At 33.8% G+C, this 25,090-nt stretch overlaps 1 protein-coding gene across 1 annotated transcript in view; it reads left to right on the top strand.

Moving 5' to 3' along the window:
• Positions 1–25,090, top strand: part of LOC132743686 (structural maintenance of chromosomes protein 2-like) — an 83,468-nt gene that overhangs the window by 2,144 nt on the left and 56,234 nt on the right. Inside the window, exon 2 of the mRNA XM_060732240.1 lies at positions 22,409–22,845. Coding sequence (XP_060588223.1) covers positions 22,444–22,845 — 402 coding nt within the window. The 5' untranslated portion in view covers positions 22,409–22,443. The remainder of the gene's footprint in view (positions 1–22,408; positions 22,846–25,090) is intronic.

Below are 25,090 nucleotides of genomic sequence, written 5' to 3'. Positions count from 1 at the left end.
ACTTGTTCTCTGTGATTATCTAACATGATTGGAAAAAGTCCCATAATTCTGATTTGCTTTTTTGCATAATTATGCCCCTTTTTCGACTTAGAAATTCCTGGTTAAGTTTTTGCGTGCAAGCTGGTATCTCCATAACTACTGAAGGGAATAACTTGAAACTTCACACACTTGTTCTCTGTGATTATCTAACATGATTGGCATAAGTCCAATAACTATGATTTGCTTTTTGCATAATTATGCCCCTTTTTCTACTTAGAAATTCTTGGCTAAGCCTTTTTTGAACAATTTTATGCATTCATAATAATAAAGCAGTGATTTACTTGATAAAACATCTTAATAACAAGCTTTTGTACCTTTTCGGACAATTTTATGTATTCATATAGGTAAGCATTTTTATACTCAATGAAACACACTTGTGACAACTTTTCGAATAGTCGAGCGTTACTGTCCTGCGACAGTTCTTGTTTAATAATATTTTGAATTTGTGTTTTCCATTTAAGATTTTGTCAACCTGGACTCCTAGCAGTTTTTCAGTGTCTGTAAATTCTATCTCTTTGATTTGAAGGTGCAGAGTAAATGAAGCAGTATTTTTTGATTTAGTATTTTTTATAGAGAAATTTTTGGTGGTTTACTAAATCAAAGGCTTTTGATAAATCTAGAAAAAAAGTTCCGACAAGTTTGTCATCATTCAGCACACTGATCCAATTATCAATTATATTTGTAAGAGCTGTCTCACATGAATGATGTGCCCTGAAACCTGATTGAGCAGTGTAAAGTAAATGGTTTGTTTCTAAATAGAGCTTTAAGTTGTCTGATACATGTTTTTCAATTATTTTAGAGATAAGGGGAAGTACTGAAATTGGTCTGTAATTATTTTTGTCTCCCTTTGGTCCTTTTTTGTAAATTGGTGTTACCTTTGACTGTTTTAGCTGAGTTGGAAATTTTTCGACTTTTTATGCTTAAATTTATAATACTACATAGAGGTTTACTTATGACATCAGCTGCTGTTTTTAGGAATTTTGCACCACTCTAGTGGTCACATTTTTGACTCAATTGTCATCAAACTTGGTCAGAATGCTTGTCTAGGTAATTGCTCAGATAATTTTTTAACATATCTCATCTCGAATGAAAAACTAGGTCGCAGGAGCTAAAAATAGAAAAAATCTTGCTAACACTCTAGTGGCTACTGTTTTGATCCAAATATCCTGGAAATTGGTCGGAAAGTTTGTTTTGATGATTACTAGGTCAAGTTTGATTATGGGTCACTAGGGGTCACTCTATTAAAGTAAAAAGAAAATCAAGTCCTTTACACAAATATGCCACAGGAGCTAAAAAGGTCTCTAAAATTAAAATATTCTACTAAGGTATTACCATTTTAAGGGCTTAGATATTCTACTGAGGTACAACAATACCAAGGGCTTAGATATTCTACTGAGGTATAACAATACCAAGGGCTTAGATATTCTACTGAGGTACAACAATACCAAGGGCTTAGATATTCTACTGAGGTATAACAATACCAAGGGCTTAGATATTCTACTGAGGTATAACAATACCAAGGGCTTAGATATTCTACTGAGGTATAACAATACCAAGGGCTTAGATATTCTACTGAGGTACAACAATACCAAGGGCTTAGATATTTTACTGAGGTACAACAATACCAGGGGCTTAGATATTCTACTGAGGTACAACAATACCAAGGGCTTAGATATTCTACTGAGGTACAACAATACCAAGGGCTTAGATATTCTATTGAGGTATAACAATACCAAGGGCTTAGATATTCTACTGAGGTACAACAATATTAAGGGCTTAGATATTCTACTGAGGTATAACAATACCAAAGGCTTAGATATTCTACTGAGGTACAACAATATTAAGGGCTAAGATATTAACCAACCTCAGCCATTAGCTGGTACTTAAATAAATGATGATATAAAACATATCGGCCCCTCCTCCTGGTGGTCACTTAGTCTATATGGACAAATATAGGAAGAAGCTTTTTAGTCTTTTTGGATTTTTGAAATTTTAACTCAGACTGTAGACCTCTATAAAAAAAATCGTGTTCCTAGGGTTAAAATTGGCACGCTCGAGGGTTTCTCTTTGTTCATACATATATTTAATGGTAAATTCATCTTGAAAATATTTCTCCTGAAACTAAAATGCTCAGAGCAAAGATATCTGGCACAGATCATAACCTTTTGGTTCTATACAAAAGGAATTTATGTATAGTCTATGCCACTGGGGTAAGAATAACCATGTTCTACTGGTAATTTATTTTTAGCTCGACTATTCGATAAGAATAAGTAGAGCTATTGCAGTCACCCGAGCGTCGGCGTAACCACTTATGTTAAAGTTTTTGTAATAGTTCAAATATTTTCAAAGTCCATAGACATATGGCTTTGAAACTTTGCACACTTGTTCACCATCATGACCCCAACCTGTAGACAGGAGGAGGTAACTCTATCAAGCATTTTGACTGAATTATGCCCCTTTTTCGACTTAGAATTTACGTTAAAGTTTTTGTAATAGTTCAAATATTTTCAAAGTCCATTGACATATGGCTTTGAAACTTTACACACTTGTTTACCATCATGACCCCAACATGGAAACAGAAGGAGGTAACTCTATCAAGCATTTTGACAGAATTATGCCCCTTTTTCGACTTAGAATTTACGTTAAAGTTTTTGTAATAGTTCAAATATTTTCAAAGTCCATTGACATATGGCTTTGAAACTTTGCACACTTGTTCACCATCATGACCCCAACCTGTAAACAGGAGGAGGTAACTCTATTAAGCATTTTGACAGAATTATGCCCCTTTTTCGACTTAGAATTTACGTTAAAGTTTTTGTAATAGTTCAAATATTTTCAAAGTCCATTGACATATGGCTTTGAAACTTTGCACACTTGTTCACCATCATGACCCCAACCTGTAAACTGGAGGAGGTAACTCTATTAAGCATTTTGACAGAATTATGCCCCTTTTTCGACTTAGAATTTACGTTAAAGTTTTTGTAATAGTTCAAATATTTTCAAAGTCCATTGACATATGGCTTTGAAACTTTACACACTTGTTCACCATCATGACCCCAACCTGTAAACAGGAGGAGGTAACTTTATCAAGCATTTTGACAGAATTATGCCCCTTTTTCGACTTAGAATTTACGTTAAAGTTTTTGTAATAGTTCAAATATTTTCAAAGTCCATTGACATATGGCTTTGAAACTTTGCACACTTGTTCACCATCATGACCCCAACCCGTAAACAGGAGGAGGTAACTCTATCAAGCATTTTTTTTACTATCAAGCACTAAGAATAGTCGAGCGTTGCTGTCCTACCGACAGCTCTTGTAAGTTAACCTATACAAATGTATATGAAATATTACACTCAAGTCTTCATGAATAAACTACAATGCTTGGAGCTTGTATTAAGGATGCAACATTGCCTTGTAGACCTCTATATATCTTAATATATAAATCTTGCTCCGATGTCAAAACTTTCCCGTCCTGAGGTCACTTAATTCATCTAGATTTATATGTACATGTATAGGAATATAGACACAGATATTTGACTTGCTGGTCCGATCCTGGAGGTCATTTATTTTATCCAGATTTATATAGTAAACATGTCTAAAGATCTCCTTCCTAATAAAGTATTATAATTGTCCAGATCATAAAATAGATAATAATTAAATATTTGGCCCATTGCACCGACTTGTGGCCCTGACTCAAGATATATAAAACAAGTCCGAGAAATTTGGGTGATCATATAATAGAGACCTATATTCATTTGTGGAGGTACAATGCCTACAAATAGTTTATAAATCAGTCAGCAACTTGGGGCTAAGAATGGTACACGTAATGTGACCTTACAACTTACGTTTGCATTACAGTGTACAAGGATGTAAATACATGTATATCACGTTACAAATCATTGTGCGTTTGCATGATTTTATAATTAATGTTACATCCGATTTTTAAGTATTTAAGAGCTTTAACGTTAGACCTTAAATAGAAAAGTGTTTCCGCTGCCACTCATAAACATGTCAACTATACACAACATCTTTTACTTTAAACGATATTTAAATATCCTGTATGTTGTGATCAAGGTGGTAAACCACACTTAGTGAAATTATATATATGTACATAATTCTGCAAATAAAACAATTTTTAAACATCCAAGAGTATGTAAATATGCTCTGCAAATATTTATGCATATTATATGTAATCATTAAGATGTATGCATTCATTCTTTATTGTAAAATTTATCTCAAATTTATAGAAAATGATTTTTATTACCTCCTTTTATTTACATGAAATGTTAAATTCGGTAATATCTTTATAAATAATGCTTTTTGGAACCGACAATATTGATAAATCTTAATTTGAGCATCATATTTATAATTTAAAAACATAAAAAATTGTGTTACAGGATCTTTAAAATTTGTTCCCATACAGAAGTTAAATCTTCTTCAGCATGAAATATTTTCACTCCCCTCCTAGAGGACATTGATTTTTCTTATATGTATATAGTTAGGTATTCAAATTTTCTTTAAAAAAAACAATATGCTATAGATAAGATAAGAAGCATGTGAGACTATTCTAACTTGTATTTTGAAAAATTTTCAGGAAAGAGAAAAAATATGTTATTTCATTTTGATTTCATTTTTTTTTTAAAAATCCACAACCAATCTTATCAAAAAATAGAAGTAAGTTGTGTACATGTTCATTTTTTCAAGAAAAGTGTAAAATATGCATTTTATTGCCTACATGCTAACATAGCCTAGTATTGCACTAAAGTCTAGAAAAGCTACTTTTTCCAGAATATTTATTGTGCAAAACTATTCTATCTTAAGTTAGAATACTTTAACACTATAAAATAGGTCCCTTTGATTCCTAAATCTTGTGCAAAACTATTCTATCTTAAGATAGATTATTTTTGCAATAACTTGAAAGTTTAGAATATCTTTTATCTATCAAGTAAGAATATATGATTACTTTTTAAAAGTAAAATTGATTTCTTAAATAATATGTTGAAGGATAATTAGGGTTTGGAGCTGTTCTTAGACCATAATATATAACTATAATTTGATATTGTTACATATTTGCATAATTATTGGTAATTTATACCCTACTAAAATATATAGTAGGTACAAGTGATAGCAACCTTGACTTATTATCTCATACAAACACAAAAATCAGGTAATAATTTTCATTCCAGTCATTATCTTTTGTGTTTATACAAATTCTTAAAAGTGAAATCTGCAGATTCTTAATATTAATCCTCATGTTGAAGCAAAAGCCCTTGTTGCAAGTTTTTTATATGCATGACTTAGGGCACCATGTAAAAATAACTGATTGCAATGACACAAAAAATAAAATTATGAATATATGGTACTTTGTGCTAGAAAGCATGGCTGTGAATGCATCCTTGTTGATGCACAATTAAAGGACTGCTTTAACCCTCCATTATAGGAATTTTACTATCCTTTAAAGCTGCATGCCTCCAGACTCATGCTCATTTTCATGAAAAATTTGAAAATGTATTATAAAGTAAAACACTGTGAAGTGAAAAAAGAAAATAACTCACTTTGTAAACAGTACTTACAACCCATGTAAATTACCAAAAAGAGGTCAAAATATGCTAAAATAGCCCTTACTGCATAAGTAATGCAATAGAACTAAGGTTGAAAAATACTGCAAAATCGTCATAATTCGCACATAACATGGAAATTATTACATTTATCTTGAATCTTTTAACTTTTCATTTCAATTTGCCCCTTTTAGGGGTCAGCAGAGCTAAAAATAGAAAAAAACTTTAAACATCTTCTTCTATAGAACTAATTGATGGATGATCACCAAACTTTGTCTGTAGCATTCTTGGGTAGTCTTTTATCAAGTTTGCTCATATTAATTTGATTGGCCCCTTTTATGGGCCGCTAAAGCTAAATATAGAAATACCTTTAAATGTCTATTTCTAGAGAACTAATTGATGGATAATCACCAAACTTTGTCTGTAGCATTCTTGGGTAGTCTTTTTTCAAGTTTGCTAATATTATTTTGATTGGCCCCTTTTAGGGGTCTCTAGGGCTAAAAATAGAAAAACCTTTAAACATTTTCTTCTACAGAACTAATGGATGGATGATCACCAAACTTTGTCTGTAGCATTCTTGGGTAGGTTTTTATCAAGTTTGCTAATTATATTATTTTGATTGGCCCCTTTTAGGGGTCTCTAGGGCTAAAATCAGAAAAAACCTTTACATCTTCTCCTACAGAACTAATTGATGGTTGATCTCCAAACTTTGTCAGTAGCATTCTCGGGTAGTGTTTTATCAAGTTTGCTCATATTAATTTGATTGGCCCCTTATAGGGGCCGCAAAAGCTAAAAATTGAAATACCTTTAAATGTCTATTTCTAGAGAACTAATGGATGGATGATCACCAAACCTTGTCTGTAGCATTCTTAGGTAGTCTTTTATCAAGTTTGCTAATATTATTTTGATTGGCCCCTTTTAGGGGCGGCAAAAGCTAAAAATAGAAATACCTTTAAATGTTTATTTCTACAGAACTAATTGATGGATGATCCCCAAACTTTGTCTGTAGCATTGTTGGGTAGTCTTTTATCAAGTTTGCTCATGTTATTTTAGGGGTCGCTAAAATTAGAAATTGATATACATTGAAACGTCTATTACTACAGAACTAATGGATGGATGATCACCAAACTTTGTCTGTAGCATTGTTGGGTAGTCTTTTATTAAGTTTGCTCATATTAATTTGATTAGCCCCTTTTAGGGGCCGCTATGATTAAAAATAGAAATACGTTTAAACATCTTTTTTTACAGAACTAATTAAAAGATGATCACCTAACTTTGTCTATAACACTTTTGGGTAATCTTTTATCAAGTTTGAACATGGGTCATCTCGGATGAAAAAGTAGGTCACCGGAGCTAATAATAGAAAAACCTTGTTAACACTCTAGCGGTCACATTTTTGCATCAATCATCATCAAGCTTGGTCAAGATGCTTGTCTAGGTGATAGCTCGGATGAGTTCGAACATGGGTCATTTCGGATGAAAAAGTAGGTCACCGGAGCTAAAAATAGAAAAACCTTGTTAACACTCTAGCGGTCACATTTTTGCATCAATCATCATCAAACTTGTTCAAGATGCTTGTCTAGGTGATAGCTCGAATGAGTTCGAACATGGGTCATCTCGGATGAAAAAGTAGGTCACCGGAGCTAAAAATAGAAAAACCTTGTTAACACTCTAGCGGTCACATTTTTGCATCAGTCATCATCAAACTTGGTCAAGATGCTTGTCTAGGTGAAAGCTCGGATGAGTTCGAACATGTGTCATCTCTGATGAAAAAGTAGGTCACCGGAGCTAAAAATAGAAAAACCTTGTTAACACTCTAGCGGTCACATTTTTGCATCAATCATCATCAAACCTGATCAAGATGCTTGTCTTGGTGATAGCTCGGATGAGTTCGAACATGGGTCATCTCGGATGAGAAACTAGGTCACAGGAGCTAAAACTAGAAAAACCATGTTAACACTCTAGTGGTCACAATTTTGACTCAATTGTCACCAAACTTGGTCAGGAAACTTGTCTAGGTCATTGCTGGGAATAAATTGAACATGTGTCATCTCTCGAATGAAAAAGTAGTGGTCACAATTTTTTTCGAACATCAATTATCATTCTTAAACTTCGGTGCAGTGTACTGTCACAAAATTGTACGGAGCTAAAAGATATAAAGTCTTAGTTAGGACACTTCTTAGGGTGACTGAGCGTTCTTGATAACAAGTTGGTCCTGGGAATATTTTGTCTGTGAAAGTATATTTGAGAATGAGTTTTCTTAGCGTCAAAGTATTTGACATTAATGATGTCACCACCTTTGTGAACGTTAAACCAAAACGGGGATAGGTTTCGCACTAGACTCAAATATGGAACTATCCTGTAGTAGTACACACTGTACTGTCGTCCATCATTTATTAGTTGTATGCTCCTCACCTGTCATTGATCGGTACATGTCAGTCTCAAGAATAGCTCTATACATAAGAGATAAATTGTTTGAGTGCACTGTGTACATTGAATATATAATAGTACATTGTGTAAGGATCTGACAATCTAGCGGCTCATCATGGGCCTACTTGTGTTTATCTCTCTCGGTTATTAGATCTATTCATCTCGTTTCCTCATTAATCTGTACTGTTCTGCCATTACATAATACGAATTTATTTCAGTCTCATCTGAGAGTTGACTGTCATACAAAATACATGATGTTACAAGACATAGTATCTTGATGAAACATTAATCACATGTAAAACTTATTTATCTCGAACAATAATATGTGAACTTCATGTGTTTTAATATGAATGCGCCAGAACTCTCAAGGTCTTGATTTGTAGATAATCATAGAAAGAATGATGATGGTTTATGTGTTTCTCCTGTGCTATGTGTACAAAGCACTTTTTACTCATAATGGGTATCTGCTTGTAATTCAGTAACAAACTGTTGGAGGAATTCCTCTCCAGCTCCGATATGTACTTTTATACATGAAGTTAGATTAAGCATTCTAATGCCTACATATCTCCTTCACTCCGCACTTATCAGGCAAGATGAGAGACAACCTCTGCCAAGCATATCTCGATACTCAAAGTAGAATAATTTAAATATTAATTTCACTGGTCCATCTAAAAAGCATGTAATAAATGGAAATATTGTGAGAATCACTTAAGTTTATAGATATAATGTGATAATGCATGAGAAGCATGCTTATAAATATGTTCCTTGCAGATCATATCTGTTAAAAATCAAGAGCATATAAGGTTACATAGAATAATTGAACTTACTAATCTCAGATGGCGGATGTTCTCTAACTACTATGATTATGTCTCGACAATCGAAATTAATTAGTGGTCATATAAGTATGTAAAGCAAGTAAGATGACAATAAAATAATAGAACAGATGATAAAGGGATACCCACATTACATAAAAAACTAATTCAAATTTGAGCTATGTGAACCCTCTAAAAAAACATAGGTTCCGGAGCAATAAGCATGGGGTTAAAATTTGTTGGTATTATTTTGCATTTTGTTTATTAGAAATATGGCTTAATAATCATATTAACATAAACATATATCACGTGGAGTTTCAAGTTTAAAGTTATATGTACAACTAGTTCGAAGTAGCATAAACACACACAGCGCAAATGTGTAATATCATTTAGACCAGCGGTTGGTGGGCCCTGCTCGTGTCAATTCAAAGCACAAATAACTATAATAAAACATTTATTTTACATACATTAAAAAAACACTCTAAGTAATAAGCTATTCTGTGACAGTGAATATGAATACTACTATTTTTTATGATATCTAGAGTAGTAGGTTTCTACAAATCTATAAAGAAATGCGGCTCTCAATATAAATAACGTAACACCGAACTTTAAAGATACTGGAATATCCTATTATAGTTCTTAAAGTGTCGTAACACCAGTCTTGATATCTACTTCTAATGAGAAGTAATTAACAAATATAAAATTGTACATCAGGGAACACCTCATAACCTTATCGCCTATATAACTTTGCAATAAATAGATGAGGACAACTATTGAAACATCAAACCTCCAGAAAAATGGTTGTGAATCTCTAGAATTACTTGATACACAGAAAAGTCACTTGGTATTGAGTTACAAAGTTTGCCAATCAAATAAGAACAAACTCATAACACACAATTTCTTAGAAACTGACACATCTCAATTAAACAAGAAAATGGGGTGATTATAATTGAATAAAATAATACAAAACAAACAAACAATTACCTGGATAGACCAAGTTCTCTCTATATACAACTTTAGAAACCTAACATGGTCTTTAGTTCGTCATTTGGAGTTGAACTCTGTCATATATGACTCTAAGCTTTTGTAGTATTTACTATAAACAATAATTATGCATAATGTAAATGAAAGAGATGAGTAGACTTGTATAGCACTCGTGGTAAACAAATTCAATCTCGTGCACCCGAAAAATATTTAACTAAAGTGAGAAAAATAAATATAACCGAAAACAATCATAAACAATTGTCACCAAATACATTAACAAGTGGTTAGTCTAGAGTAATAACTCAATAAATTACAATGAAGAGTTTTAGGCACAAGTTTTCAAAACTTAAAAATTTGCTCAAGAGAAAATCTTCAGGACAGATGGTGCATAGCACAATAAAACTACTGAAGTTAAATTGTGTTATAGTTTTAGATTAGTCTCAATCAAGTACTCCTGAAGTATAGCTATTCTGTTTATCAAACATACAAAAGCATATAAGGGCGGGGTGAAGGGACCCAGATAGTCCTCGACGGGAAAAACCAATTATATGTGACTAGGCGAGATAGTTGTGTAATAAAACACCTTAAATCAATGCTATTTAAGCGTGGTAATAAAAATAAAAACGAATTCTTTAGTAAGTCCTGATAGTAAAAAATACAGCTGTGGTAACATAAATTAGAGCAGATGATCTAAGGATCTGACGTGTTACACGGCATCTCACAAATTGGTTCGTCTATACGCTGATCTCGGTAAGCTCCTTTCCACCACAGCACTTATCATACTCGGTGCTACTGTCAAACAAAAATATGATTTGTGAAAGCAGATTATTCAAAAATATGGCCCAGCTCCATGGTTTCCGGGGTCATTGAACTGCTTTTCCTCTCTAAATTATGTTCTTATGGCGGATCTTGATAAAAATATAGTTTATGAGAGAAACTTAAAAAAATCTTTCTTTTAAAGAACTCAAAGAGCTATGAAACTATAATAGATACTCTCTAGCATGAAACATGATATACATTAACTGGTGTTAAAACGAAATTTCTCTCAACAAGTTTGTCGTATAGACAATATAAGAGGCCCTGGGACGAGCAAAATATGGTTCTGTCAAAACCTCGCCTCTCCGTCACCTCACACGATGGCCCTGTGCCTCATGCAGTCTTATCAGTGTTAATCTCAGCTGTAGTTAGATGTTATATATGTCAAAAACTAGAGAACGAACAATCTTGAAATTAACAACCAAAGATGCAATGGGACTGCAAAATAGTAGCTAGAGATTTTAGATAATTTAAACAAGACATTCAGTTAAAACAACGTACATTCTTATAAAGTTTTTGATTGTCATAAACAAACAAGAGGTTTTGGTTCACTAAAATATACTGCAAGCAACTTGGCTTGAGTAAATACAGTATAACAATTCACCCCTCTGTGGCTCTCACTCACCCGCATGGGAGTCAGTGATTGCAATGACTTGTTTAACAAGTGTGCTATAAGTTCTAAATGCAGCTCATAGTTCAATATACAAACTGGGTACATGTGCTAATCTTTTTTAAGGAAAACTTCCAACAATAGAACTAGAAGTATCTAGACATATATAGAGTCGTGATGAATTACAGCCTTCGGTCTGTCACTCAGTCTGCGAACCGGCTCCGTGGACCGTCCTACAGCGCGAGGTTGTATGTACTATCAAGAACTAAATGATAGACCTTTGTTCTGTAATCGGAATATTGAGCCTAAAAAGTGACAAAAAATTGCCCCTGCCCTTGAGAGAGGCTGGGGGGGAAATGGGAAGGCGTAATTTTTTTACGTAATTAACATACTTGTGTGTAGTGAAGTAGACGACCTACATAACTTGTCATAAGCCCACAATACTTACTATCATGTGTGCTGTGCGGGACAGGGTCTATTGCGCAAGATAATTAGTGTCTACAGCATGACCAAGAAGGCTCACATGTGGGCTTAACTAAACGTAACCTAGTCCGGTGTCCATTGTTCAATAACGAAAAAACAGAAGATGATAGTGACGCTGACTCAAGAATAAAAATGAATTACACCAACTCAGAATGACCATAGAGTAAGAACCTACTTTCTAAAAGGTCAGACAGCGATATGTCGTATGAGCCCTCCTCGATAAGGTATTAGATACTCATAACTTAGGAAAGACCAATTTGTAACACAGATTTTGTTTGTCTTCGTGCATATAGCTTTACTTTTTAGTGCATTGAGTATTAATTTTTTGACCTCGCTCCCGACAGAAAAAAAAGTTCAGATCGGGACCTGCAATAATGTTTATCCTCTCGGCTTAGATACCGTCAGTCCGTCCGATCACTACTCCGTGATAATCGTGGTCTCGCGCCGACACACCATAAACAACTTTTTGTACTTTCTGAAGTTACTGATTATTAAATTACTACGGATTCACGGAGGAAAAAAAATGCTATATACGTATTCTGTAACATCTCTGAGCCGACGTGTCGCGCGCAATATTTGGGCTGGTCAGTTTACACACTTGAAGGTTGCATGTGCCAGCACAACTGAACCTTTGGCACTGTTAAAAGTCGGTGTTATCTGTTATACATGTATTTGTCCCGGGTATCCATTAACTTTGTGTGAGTTTTGCCATAGTCGGATTTTTATTGACACAATACTCTTTTACACAGGATATAGCGAACTGCACTACACACAATTTGAGGACGATGTGTCGCGCCGCGAACTCTGGGTTCGCTTTGGTCACTTGAAGCCGCGGACTCATTCTCCAAAATATTTTCCACAGCTTACCGTATTCTCAGCTAATACTAAGATGCAGTGTTTAATACTTTTGTCTTCACAATTTATCACTCTGACGACTTAGTCAAGTATGAGCGAGATTTAAAAATATTTTGGCACAAGAAACTGTGTATCAACCATATTGAGATGAATGGACAGTGACACTCTGATCTTGCGCGTGGCTACGCAACATTAGGTGTGCGAGCTGGATGACCTGCAAGGGTGCGAAGCACAAAGCGTCTACCATGACAGGGTCGAAGGTCAAAGGCAATGAACCTATGCAGCAAACAAACGTATCGGCCCATTACATTTTGTTATTTGAAGCGGATTTTAAAAAACTTTTTCACAGGAATGATCACCATATTAGACAATGTGTTGTGCACAATATTAGGGTTGTTTTTTCAGTTTGAACTTTGTCTGTGGCATAACTCTGACACAACAAGAGGTATACCTTCCTGTGTCCAAAACCTATTCGGGAAGCATCACCAGGTTCAACCGGCTCTTGTTTTAATAGTTTTCTTATGGTCATTGTGTTGTATCTTTTTTATCTGTATTCGTATTATCATTTCTGTTCTTTAGTTATTGACAATGGACAATTGTAAGAATTTATCTTGGCGCTGTGATTTATTCATTAACCCTGTCCCGCCAAACAGAACATATTTGGGCTTAAAACAAGTTGTGTCGCGTCTACAACCAGGTTATACTCACCAGTTTAGATTTTGCTTTTTAGCTCAACTATTCGATAAGAATAAGTACAGCTATTGTAGTCACCCGAGCGTCGGCGTTGGCGTCCGCGAAGGCGTAATCACTTATGTTTAAGTTTTTGTAATACCTCAAATATTTTCAAAGCCCATTGACTTATGGCTTTAGAACTTTGCACACTTGTTAAACATCATGACCCCAACCTGTAGACAGGGGGAGGTAACTGTATCAAGCATTTTGACAGAATTATGCCACTTTTTCAACTTATAATTTACGTTAAAGTTTTTGTAATACCTCAAATATTTTCAAAGTCCATTGACATATGGCTTTGAAACTTTGCACACTAATTCACCAGCATGACCTTAACCTGTAGACAGGGGGAGGTAACTGTATCAAGCATTTTGACAGAATTTTGCCCCTTCTTCGACTTAGAATTTTCGTTAAAGTTTTTGTTATACCTCAAATATTTTCAAAGTCCATTGACATACCGGTATGGCTTTGAAATTTTATAATCTTCTTTGCGAACATAATTGGACTCTCTCCAAGGCCTTTATCTGTAATGTCATTTACCCTTTTCTTTACTTAAATTTTTTTACATTATCAAGGCTTTTTAACTATCAAGCACTAAGAATAGTCGAGCATACTGTCCTACCGCCAGCTCTTGTTGAAGTTCCAATGCGGTACCCTTATGCTTTTTCCTCAGTCACATGTGCTTGTGTCTTAATTATTGTGACATGTTCTGTATGGTGACACATTTTATGATGTCTTATGTTGTAAATTGTTTTCAGCGGTTTAAGCAGCATTGAATTTCAAGTTTCATTCATTAACCATCTTTTGCTTACCAAAAATTTGTCAAATTTGTCCCCAAGACAGACCTTGATTGATAACTGTCACGGTTTTTGACAGTTTTCTCCCTTTTCGTTTGTTGCCTTTGTGTCATCTCCCATGTTTTAGCTCAGTACCTTTCTGGGTGCCATGCAAGGGTGGTTGGGTTGTGTCGAGGCTGCGTTTTGTTTATGTCACATTTCCTTATTGACATTCTTCTCATTAAAGAAAGACTTAGTAAAAAAAATCTAGCTGTGAGCATTAAAAAAATCAGGAATTCCTCTCGTGCTTTTTTCTGCTTTTCTTTGGTAGAACTACACCGCAGATATAATGTTATCTCTTGTCAAGACTTTCAAAGAGTGTTATTTTAAAGAAAATTTAAAATAAGTTATAATAAAGTTATTGTGCATTGAAGTGCCCTTATAAGTTTAATATGATGTTTAATAGTTCAGTCTAGTTGACAAATTACTATCCCACGTGTATATGATTGCAATATTATTAAGAATTCTAAAACAAAACAAATACACGTGCAAGCTGACATTGCTACTATAAATCAGTAAAGTAGGTCCTTTATGTCTTTTCTTCTTTTGCATCTGCTTTACATACTAAACATAATTTAAGCGACAAATTAGTGTTAGCTCACAACTAGTCAAATATTGTAAAACTAACACCAGTGACTGCAGAGAGAATACACATATAAACACCATTTTTTTCTTGTTGTGTGCATGTTTCCAATAATGAATCAGTCACGGGAGTGTGTAAGATAAAAGTAAGATATCGCTGCGATTTCACATGTAATATGCAGTACCTAGTCAAGAAAAGCCAACTCATTAACTTATATATCAAACTGTCTGCGCCCTTTACATGAGTTGAATTGTATCATATTTCTTAGTCTCTCTTATAGTGAATCTAATGGATAAATAATGTAGTGACAGATTAATGAGCGTGTAACTTATTAAACATTGGCATAATACGTTGTCAATCTAAAACTTTATTTGTAGGCACTTTACTTTGTTTTGCCTGATAAGAGACAAGCAACTAATGTATGAAAGGACTTCAGTTATTCCCCTTTGGTAGTTAGATGTTATGATTAACTTAGTTAAAAAAAAACAATTTTAGACTTCCAAATTCCTGCAAGTGCAACACTAAATTTCTGGATATGATTTACACATTTTGCTTGTAGTAATGCCCTGTGGACTTCAACAAGAACGATATTAATCTAGCCCCTCTAATCAGTATTGTAAAAAGAACACATTTAAAGTATTAACATGTGATACTATAGAGCTTATATAGTTGACAAATGCTATTGCCAAGTAGACCTATCATTTATAACTCATGCATCTAGAGTTATAATACAACCACTATGGGTGTTCAATTGATTCTCCCCTAACTGAAAGAATATTTGAGTTCGCTCAAAAAATGTTGTTGTTTATTTAGGTGCCCTTGCTTACTTCAACAAACTTTGGTCCAATCATATTTCTTGGGTCAAAAATAGTTTTGCCCTTTGGTCAGTTATTTGTATGAAAAAAACACTAAAAAAATTTTCTCAATTAAAACGAAGTTAAGAGCACAGATATTGTGGGTGTTATTGCAAATTCAACCACTACAAAGTTCATTTGAATAATGATTGACCTTGCGTAGAGTCTATTTTGAAATACCTTTATTGGCGTCCGCGCCGAAGAGCGACGCCGTTGATGGAATGATATCAGATTTTGTGAAAGTGAAATTGGAACTTCTTGGACATTTTCGTCGGTCATAATAGCCTATCATTCCGATTGGTACTAGTGTGTTTAATTATCAAAAAATGAAATGTCGCGATATGTACAATGAATAGCTAACTGGAGAATTTCGCAATGCAAACATATTTAAATGAAATTATATTAACCGTCAATTAATCGCGATCTTCGGGACTTTTTATTAATCATGTGGATTATTATGTATCTGTATATATTGCTGTACCTTTAAATAGAATGATGACCTCAACATCGTGAAAGTCCGAAAAACTATTTATAGAAGTAGTTTTAGTTTAACGAAACGGTTATTCGTGTCACGCTATGGTAATAAATAACGAACTGGAGAATTTTGCAGGAAAAAACAGGAACAAAACAGGACAAAAATAAGTTTGCCATTTTTACGAACTGTTTTATCATAGTTTTATCATTTTAAAATTGTCTTTTCCGTAGTTTTTTTCCGGTTTTCATTTATACGTTCCTGATTGCACTTATGACATTTTTACCGTGAATATTTAAATAGATTTAGTTCATAACTTTAAATGTCACTTTAATTTTGATGTTGTGCGGCAGTTAACATGTCTAGAAGTAGTATACTATAAAACAAATTTGCTGTTCAAGTCTCTAGCTAAAATGGATCCTGATTTCCCGGATGCTTGCTTTTCTATATTTTTGTTGTAGAGAGTCGAAATTATGGTAGTTTGCGTGGAATGTTGATCTGCCGAAAATTGTGACATTTTAACAACAGAAACTTTTGTCTGCAATTTTAACCTGAGTTGATATGGGTTTATTTATAGAAATGTAAACACACTGGTTTTAGAAGTAATTCATTAAAATAGCAGATTTGCCTCCCAATAAATAAATTGACAGACTTTGTTCATTTTGACTACTATTGTGTATGTTCCAAAGAAAATACCACATAAACTTGAAATTCTATCAAAAAACCAATATTTATGATAATATCCCAAAATAACCCCATACAGTGTAAATAAACCTATACCATATAGGGGGTATATTTTGGATATTTAAGACCTGTATATTGTATATTATCGTTTATATTTATAAAATTTCAAGTTCCTGTGGGGAAAAAATAATATTATAATCTCTAGCATGCCTACCAAAGTTCATGATGAACAATGTCTTTCGTTCGCCTATTCATAAATGATATACACTTCTGGTATAAACCAATTTACCATTGAAAAGTTTATAAGAATATCTGGTCATCAGATGTTTACTAGTTCATCTTCACTTTCTGCATTTTTTGCTTGGACGTCCTTGAATGCTTTGCATCAAATTAATTGCTGTTCTTGTTTTTTAAATGTTACATGCTTAAACGTCCATGCTTGGTATGTATCATCGTCTAATAACTCAGATATCAGTTGATCATGATTGTTCTACCTGAAGGCTTTTCCTCCACATTTCAGTTTTTTTAATCATATACACAATAAAGTATTGGTCGCTTAAATGTCATAAAGACTTGGTCGCTAAATAAATGTTATAAAATCTTTGTCATTAATAATAAATGTTATAAAGTCTTGGTCGCAAAATAAAAGTCACTAAGTCTTGGTCGCTATTTTTTTTATAAACAATGTAGAGTCTTGTTAAACTTACTTAATTAAAAAAACTCTAAGCACTTTTTAGCTCACCTGTCACAAAGTGACATGGTGGGCTTTTGTGGTCACTTTTCGTCTGGCGTCCGTAAACTTTTACTTTAAACGACATCTCCTCATGAACCACTAAGCCAATTTCATCCAAACTTCACAGGAATGGTTCTTTAATTGTTACCTTTAAAATTGAGCTTAAATATTTGGCACGAAACATTGTCCGATAGGTGTGTACCAAGTTTGTCAAATAAAAGCTCTGGGGTCAAATTGGCCCCGCTCCGGGGATCATTGATTTTCCTTATATGTATATAGTAAAAACTTAAAAAATCCTCTTTTAAAAAACCGAAAGAGCCAGAGCTTAAATATTTGGCATTAAACATCTTCTAGTGAGTGTGTATCAAGTTTGTTCAAATAAAAGCCCTTGGGTCAAAATTAACCCCACCCCGGGGTCATTGATTTTCCTTATATGTAAATAGTAAAAAATCTTCTTTTTAAAAACTCAAAGAGTTAGAGCTTAGATATTAAGCTTGAAACATCTTCTGCCCTCTTCGAAGCCCTTGGATCAAAATTGTCCCCGCCCCGGGGTACTGATTTTCCTTATATGTCTATAGTAAAAACTTAAAAATCTTCTTTTAAATAACCCATAGAGCCAGAGCTTAGATATTAAGTATGAAACATATTCTAGTGCGTGTCTTCCAAATTTGTTCAAATAGAAGACTCAGGGTTAAATTGGCCCCGCCCCGGGGTCTGATTTTCCTTATGTGTCTATAGTAAAACTTATAAAATCTTCTTTTAAAAACTCCATAAGCTAGATCTTAGATATTTATTATGAAACATCTTCTAATGGGTGCCTACCAAGTTGGTTAAATAAAGACCCTGGGTAAAATTAGCCCCGCCCCAAGGGCCTATATACAGGTGAGCAATTTCAGGGCCATCATGTCCTTCTTGTTTTGTAATTGAATAATTATGTAGATATCTAAAGATATGTATGTTGTACTTAAAGATGTAACAATGTGTGAGTTTGTTTACCCTTGCCACCGGAAAGAGACCATATTGGCGAGCATGAAAATTGAAGGGTTTGTTACCGGGATAAGGATGTAACAACTCTTAAGTGAAATTTTATATATGTTCATAATTATTTTCTAAAACAATTTCCAAACATCCAAGAATATGTTAATATGTCCTGCAAAATGTTTATAAGCATTATAAATATTCACTACGATATGTGCATTCATTTTGTATTGAAAATTGGCTAAGATATTATGGAAAATAAATTTTTAATTACCTGCCTTTATTTACATGAAATGTAAATTTGGTAATATCTTTACAAATAATGATTTTTGGTATTTGCAATTTTCATAAAATTTCATTAGAACATCATATTTATTATAAAAACAATTAAATCAAAGCACAGAAGGCGCTGAATTTGTTTGGGTCTCAGAATGTCAGAAATGTGAAGGTTGTGAGATTATAAACAAATTTGTTTTGGTATAGTGCCACCAATGCGTTTTAATTGTAGTAAATTGGCTGTTAGACTAATTGCAACACTGATATTCAATTCAATGTTTATTTGACTTAAACAATTTGAAAAACAAAGAGTTGCCTTAACTGGAATTTGAACTCCAGACCTCTCGCTTCCTAAGCGAGCGCGCAAAACCCTCGGCCTCGGTTAAGTTATATGTTAACGGCCTGAAGAAAACCGTATTATTCTAAATTAGGGTTTGTAACTCTTATTATTTCGACTTTAACACAGATGTAAATAATCATGGAGCTTACTATAAGCATGTATATCTATAAAGAATAAAACAATATTAGAAATCTTCGACCATTCGGGAACTATTTTGCTTGAAAATTAATGCGCCTGTCATTTGACCATCTTTACGCAGTGATCTCCCCTGAATTATTCGGCGTTAGTGTACATATAAAGGGAAGTAACTGCTTCAAAAAAGCGGACTACTTACGGCATTTGCAATTAACAGCATCAGGGTCTGAAATTTTGCTACCATTAATTGTTTGGTCTGACGACCCAAACAAATAAAAATCAGTTAAATTGTTACCTTAATAACAAAAGATAATGATGAATAATTAATGTTCATGTTTAATTGTCCTCCGCCTGTTTAAGGTATTAGGACCCTAATGGGCACTATCAGGAACTAAAGAAATGACATCATACATTGTAGGTCAGATGTATACCTTAAAGTACGCCTGTATGCAAAATTTAAACAAAGTTTACCGTACGGAAATCAAGTTATGGCCACTTTTCTGAACTCAAGCTAGGATGTTATGAGGGCCCTTTTTTAGAAATGAGGAACCTTTAAATAATCTGCAATAACATTCTAATGAAAAATGTTTTCCCATGAATTTTTGGTAAGAAACAAATAGTACCATTCAGCTAACAATCCACATAAGCAAAATTATGGTTTCTACTTAAAATTTATGAAATCTGTATAAAAATGTTACCCTACCCCACCCATTTTTACCACATGTCTGACCATTTTTCTACTAAGGGAGCCTAATTCAAAAAATTCTTAAAATTTACCCAAATGAGTGCCTGTTTTCAAAGTTTCCCTAAATTTTTTAAAAAGTATATTGGTTGATCTTGTAAAATATGAAATACTTTTACCGTCTAGTTTTGATTATATTACACTTTGAAAATATCAGGTACCATATTTATTACTAGATTTAGCATAATTTAGCCAATAAATACCTATATAAATTAAAAATTCAAAATTAAACACTTTTTTCTTTCCATATGGGACATGAGAGATACATAAATAATGTTAAAAGAAAAAAAGAAAGAAAAAAAAAGTTGACCCTTCTGGGGATTGAACCCATGGCCCTCATTTTCAATGTAGTTAACAGTAATTCTAGCCTATTTGAATACTCTTCAACGCGGAGGTAATGCATTAGGGTGCTAATACCTTAAAGAAAAAGGGGGATAGTAATAGGCCCCGTCTGTCTGTCTGTCCGCACTACCAAATAGGGATAGGGGGCCATCTAACTGTAAACAGAACAAAAGAGAACAATATAATTCATTCTGTAACAATAGAGTAAGGGGCCATTGGCCTTCTATTAAACAATAGAAAATTACACAAGAAATTCCCCCTTATTCCATTTAGGTCGGATGTCCATCCGTCCGTGCGTCCATCCGTCACACTTTCGTGTCCGGTCTATAACTTTGTTATTTATCAAAGGAATTTAAAATAACTTGGCACTAACTTTTGTTATAATTAGTAGATGTGTCATACGCAACAACCAGAACCCTGCCTCCAGGGTCAAGGTCGCATTTGCTCATTCAAGGTCAACATTGAAGGGTATATGTAGTGTCCAGTCCATAATTTTCTTAATTTTGAAGAATATTTGTAAATACTTGCCACAATAGTTCAAAATGATAAGACAATGTATCCTGCCCAACAACCGGTCACCTACCTTCAAGGTCAAGGTCACACTTTGAGGTCAAAGATTAACATAGTCTGTTATAGGACATATTTTGTGTCCGGTCCATAACTTTTTCATAGATGAAAAGATTTTGAAATTACATAGCACAAATAGTCACTATAATAAGACAATGTGTCATGCGCAACACCTGCACACCTACCACCAAGGTCAATGTCACACTTAGAGGTCAAATGTTAACACACACTTAGAGGTCAAATGTTAACAGAGTGTGTAATATGGTATATTTTGTGTCCCGTCCATATATTCTTCATCAATCAAGGGATTTTGAAAATATTTGGCACAAACAATCACAATGATAAGACTGTTTGTCATGCGTAACACCTGTGCCCCTACCTCTAAGGTCAAGGTCACATTATGAGGTCAATGATTTACATATTCTGTTATAGGGTATATTTTTTGTCCAGACCATAACATTTTCAGAGATCAAGGGATGGATTTTAAAAATACTATGCACAAATAATCACAATAAAAAGATGATATGTCAAGCGCTATACATGGGTCCCTACCTTCAAGGTCACACTTAGAGGTCAAAGATTAACATATTCTGTTATAGGGTATATTTTGTGTCCGATCTATTAATTTTCTTCATAGTTAAAGGATTTTGTTAAAACTTGGCACAAATAATTACAATGATAAGCTTATATGTCATGCACAACACCTGCACCCCTAAGTTCACAAGACAACCACCTCCATGGTCGAGGGGTTAGAGTCGATGACTTCTAATCCAGTTACCTCTCTGGCGTGGGTTCGATCCCCGGGAGATGCTTTGGTAGTTTAGCGCGGAGGAAGGAAGTCCAGTACTGGTTTAACTCTCCAGGAACGATGGTTAGGAAACTACCCGCCTATATGAAATACTGTTAGGAAAAAGCGTAAAAATCAAACAAACAAAATCAAAGTCACACTTAAGGTCAATGCTTAACATGATAGATTTTTAAATTCTGTGTTTCATTTTATTTCTTTAGAAAAATTATTGTTGCATTTCTAGATCTAGCATTGATCATAATTTTGGACTAAAAGTCTTGAGATCCATACCTCAATCTTTTGAAATGGCACAATTTTATGCTTCGCATAAAACTTCCCTGGGGCGGAGGACGTTTCTAACTCTGTTACAAATTCTTGTCATGATTTATGTCACCCTCTATTATTGTTTACCAAAATTCACCAAATAGGGAATAATTATTATCCCAGACTTCAATAAATGAGATTCAATTTAGTTCTGTATTTCTTTTACTAGATATTTATTTAAATTCATCACATAAAATGATTATTGAATCACTTATATCTTTAAAATACAGTTATTGTTATTCTCTATAAAATGAGTTAGATTAAAAACGTCTTAGTATGAATAATTTGACAGAAACACAATCTGACAACAATTTTAAAATATCGATATAATTAAGATAAATTGTATATATTATGATTACGATTCAAGCATAACTACATGTATAATAATGTGTTTAAAGCAATTGTTTAATTTATAAAATGACTTGTACATTACAGATGTGGCTATAATATAGATGTAATAGATCAACAAAATGGCAACAGGAGGTCAACCACAGACGCCAGACAACCGTATATTTTTGTTTCGGTTACAAATACTAGTCATTGATGGTGGCCTCCTGGTATTGAGAAATATACTGGACCAGTCCCTGGCATCTCAATGCATAACGTTCAGTGCTTGCTTGAAACAAGAAAAGTCAACAATAACCCATTTGAAAAGGCATGGCGTTATAACCCCGGTCCAATATGTCCTATTGTTTCCAGCGGGTGGTAAAGTTCCAACATCGTCAGATTTGGACATCACGCTGATTATTTGTCTTCTTAGAAACCTGAAATGTTTTGGGTTAAATAAAAAATTTGACTGGAGGGCAACACCAGCGCCAACCGATGTAACAATGGAAGCAGACATATGTCGGTTAAAGGATTTCCGAAATAAAGTAAGTACATTCGAAATGCAATCTTTAAATTCCTGCCTTGGCAATATAGAAGAAATAAAAATAAATGTATATATTGGCAATATAAATAGCTACGTATATTTAAAGTAATGAAATTCTGCAGAAGTTTAACTTAAAAAATAATTTAATCAATCATCATACTTAAACACATATGATAGTACAACATTGAATAGTATCTAGACAAGAACTTATCCGGTGTGATGCATATTTTCACAGTAGCTGTGCAGTCATTTTGAAAAGGTAAAAACATGAACATCTTTAACATGAATATTTTAGAAATTTTTTATCCTACATTTCCGACGCATTTTGTTCGAGCTATCATAACTGTCATGAATAATTCCGGAATTTAATTCATGTCATGAAATAAGCAATCACGGCATTATCCGAGATAATATTGTTATCATCAAATTGGCTAAGTAATTATTTCTTTCATGAAAATAATTCAAATGAAACTGACATCATGACCAATCTAAGATAACCCTGCTGCCATGTAATTACTGTCGTCATGAAACAATCCTAGATAATACTGCAGTCACGAAACAATCTGGGATATTCTGCAGTCATTACACAAGATATAACTGAGATAAAACTGTCGTCATGAAACAATTCGAGATAAAACTGTCGTAAAAAAGAAAACGAGCTAATACTATCGTCATGAAACAATTCGAAATATTACTGCGATCCTGAAACAATCTGAGCTAATACTGCCGTCATGAAACAATTCAAGATAATACTGCCAAACTGAAAAAAGAGAGATAAAAATGCCTTAATGAAACAATCTAAGAAAATACTGCCGTCTTGAAAAAATCAGAGACAATACTTACACAAAAAAAACTTTCTGAGATAAAACTGTTGATATAAAACATAGACAATAGTGCCACATGAAACAATATGAGATAGTTCTGAAGTTATCAGAAATAGAGATAATACTGCCGTCATGAAACAATCAGAGATAATTCTGCCGCAAAGAAACAATCCCACATAATACTGCCGTCATGAAATAATCCGAGATATGACTGCAGTCAAAAACTTATGGAAGTAATATTGCCGCCATGAAACATTCCAGGATAATACTTCCCTTATGGCACAATCGGAGATGATACTGCAAACATGAAACAATCAAAGATAATACTGCCGTTAAAATGAATATTTTTTTTAATTTTTTACCCGACATTTCGGATGAAGATTTTCGAGATATAACTTCTGTCATGAAAAATTTCGGGCCTTTATTCATATCATGAAATAATCCATCACGACATAATACGAGGTGTTCATACTAGATCTATCATCAAAAGAGCAAAGATATACCACTGTCATAAAAATAAACCAAGATGAACTGCCGTCATAAAATAATCCGAGTGGAAACTGCCCCAAAGAAACAATGAGAGATAAAAATGTCGTCATGATACAAATTCAAGATAATACTGCCGTAATGAAACAAATGGAGATAATAGTGCCACAAAGAGACAATCCGAGATAATACCGCCGTAAGGAAACAATTCGAGATAATCCTGCCGCCAGGAAACAAACCGAGATAATACTACAATCATGAAACAATCAGAGATAATACTGCCGTCATAAAATAAATGGAGATTATAAATATACGCAAAGAAACAATCCTGTATAATACAACCGTAAGGAAACAATCAGGGATAATACTGACGCAAGAAACAAGCCGAAATAATACTGCATTCAAGAAACAATCAGAGACAATAATGATCTCAAAAAACTATCAAAGATAATACTGCAGTCATAAAACCAATAGATATAGCACTGCCATCATGAAAAAATGAAAGATAATATTGTCGTCAAGAAACAATCCAAAATAATATTGCCTTCAGAAAACAATCCGAGACAATGCTGGCGTCATGAAAGAATCCGAGATATCAGTACCGTCATGAAACAATAGATAATACTACGTCAAGAAACAATCAGACATGATACTTCCGCTATGAAATACTCTGAGCTAATACTGCCGTCATGAAAAAAATCGGAATAAAAATGCCGTCATGAAAACAATCAGAGCTAATACTGCCGTCATGAAACAATCAAAGGTAATACTGCCGTCATGAAAAAAATCAAAGATATAACTGCCGTCATGAAACAATCAGAGATAACACTACCGTCAAGAAACACTCCGAGAGATAATACTACCCTCATAAAACAATGCTAGATCATACTGCTGCAATGAAACAGTCTGAGATAATAATGCCGCCATGTAAAAAAA

The sequence above is a fragment of the Ruditapes philippinarum genome, unplaced genomic scaffold (assembly GCF_026571515.1).
Source record: "Ruditapes philippinarum isolate M1 unplaced genomic scaffold, ASM2657151v2 ctg3432_1_1_1_1, whole genome shotgun sequence".
Classification (NCBI taxonomy): Eukaryota; Metazoa; Mollusca; class Bivalvia; order Venerida; family Veneridae; genus Ruditapes; species Ruditapes philippinarum.
The sequence above is the reverse complement of the archived record's forward strand: the minus strand, read 5'-3'. Positions and strand labels throughout refer to the sequence as shown.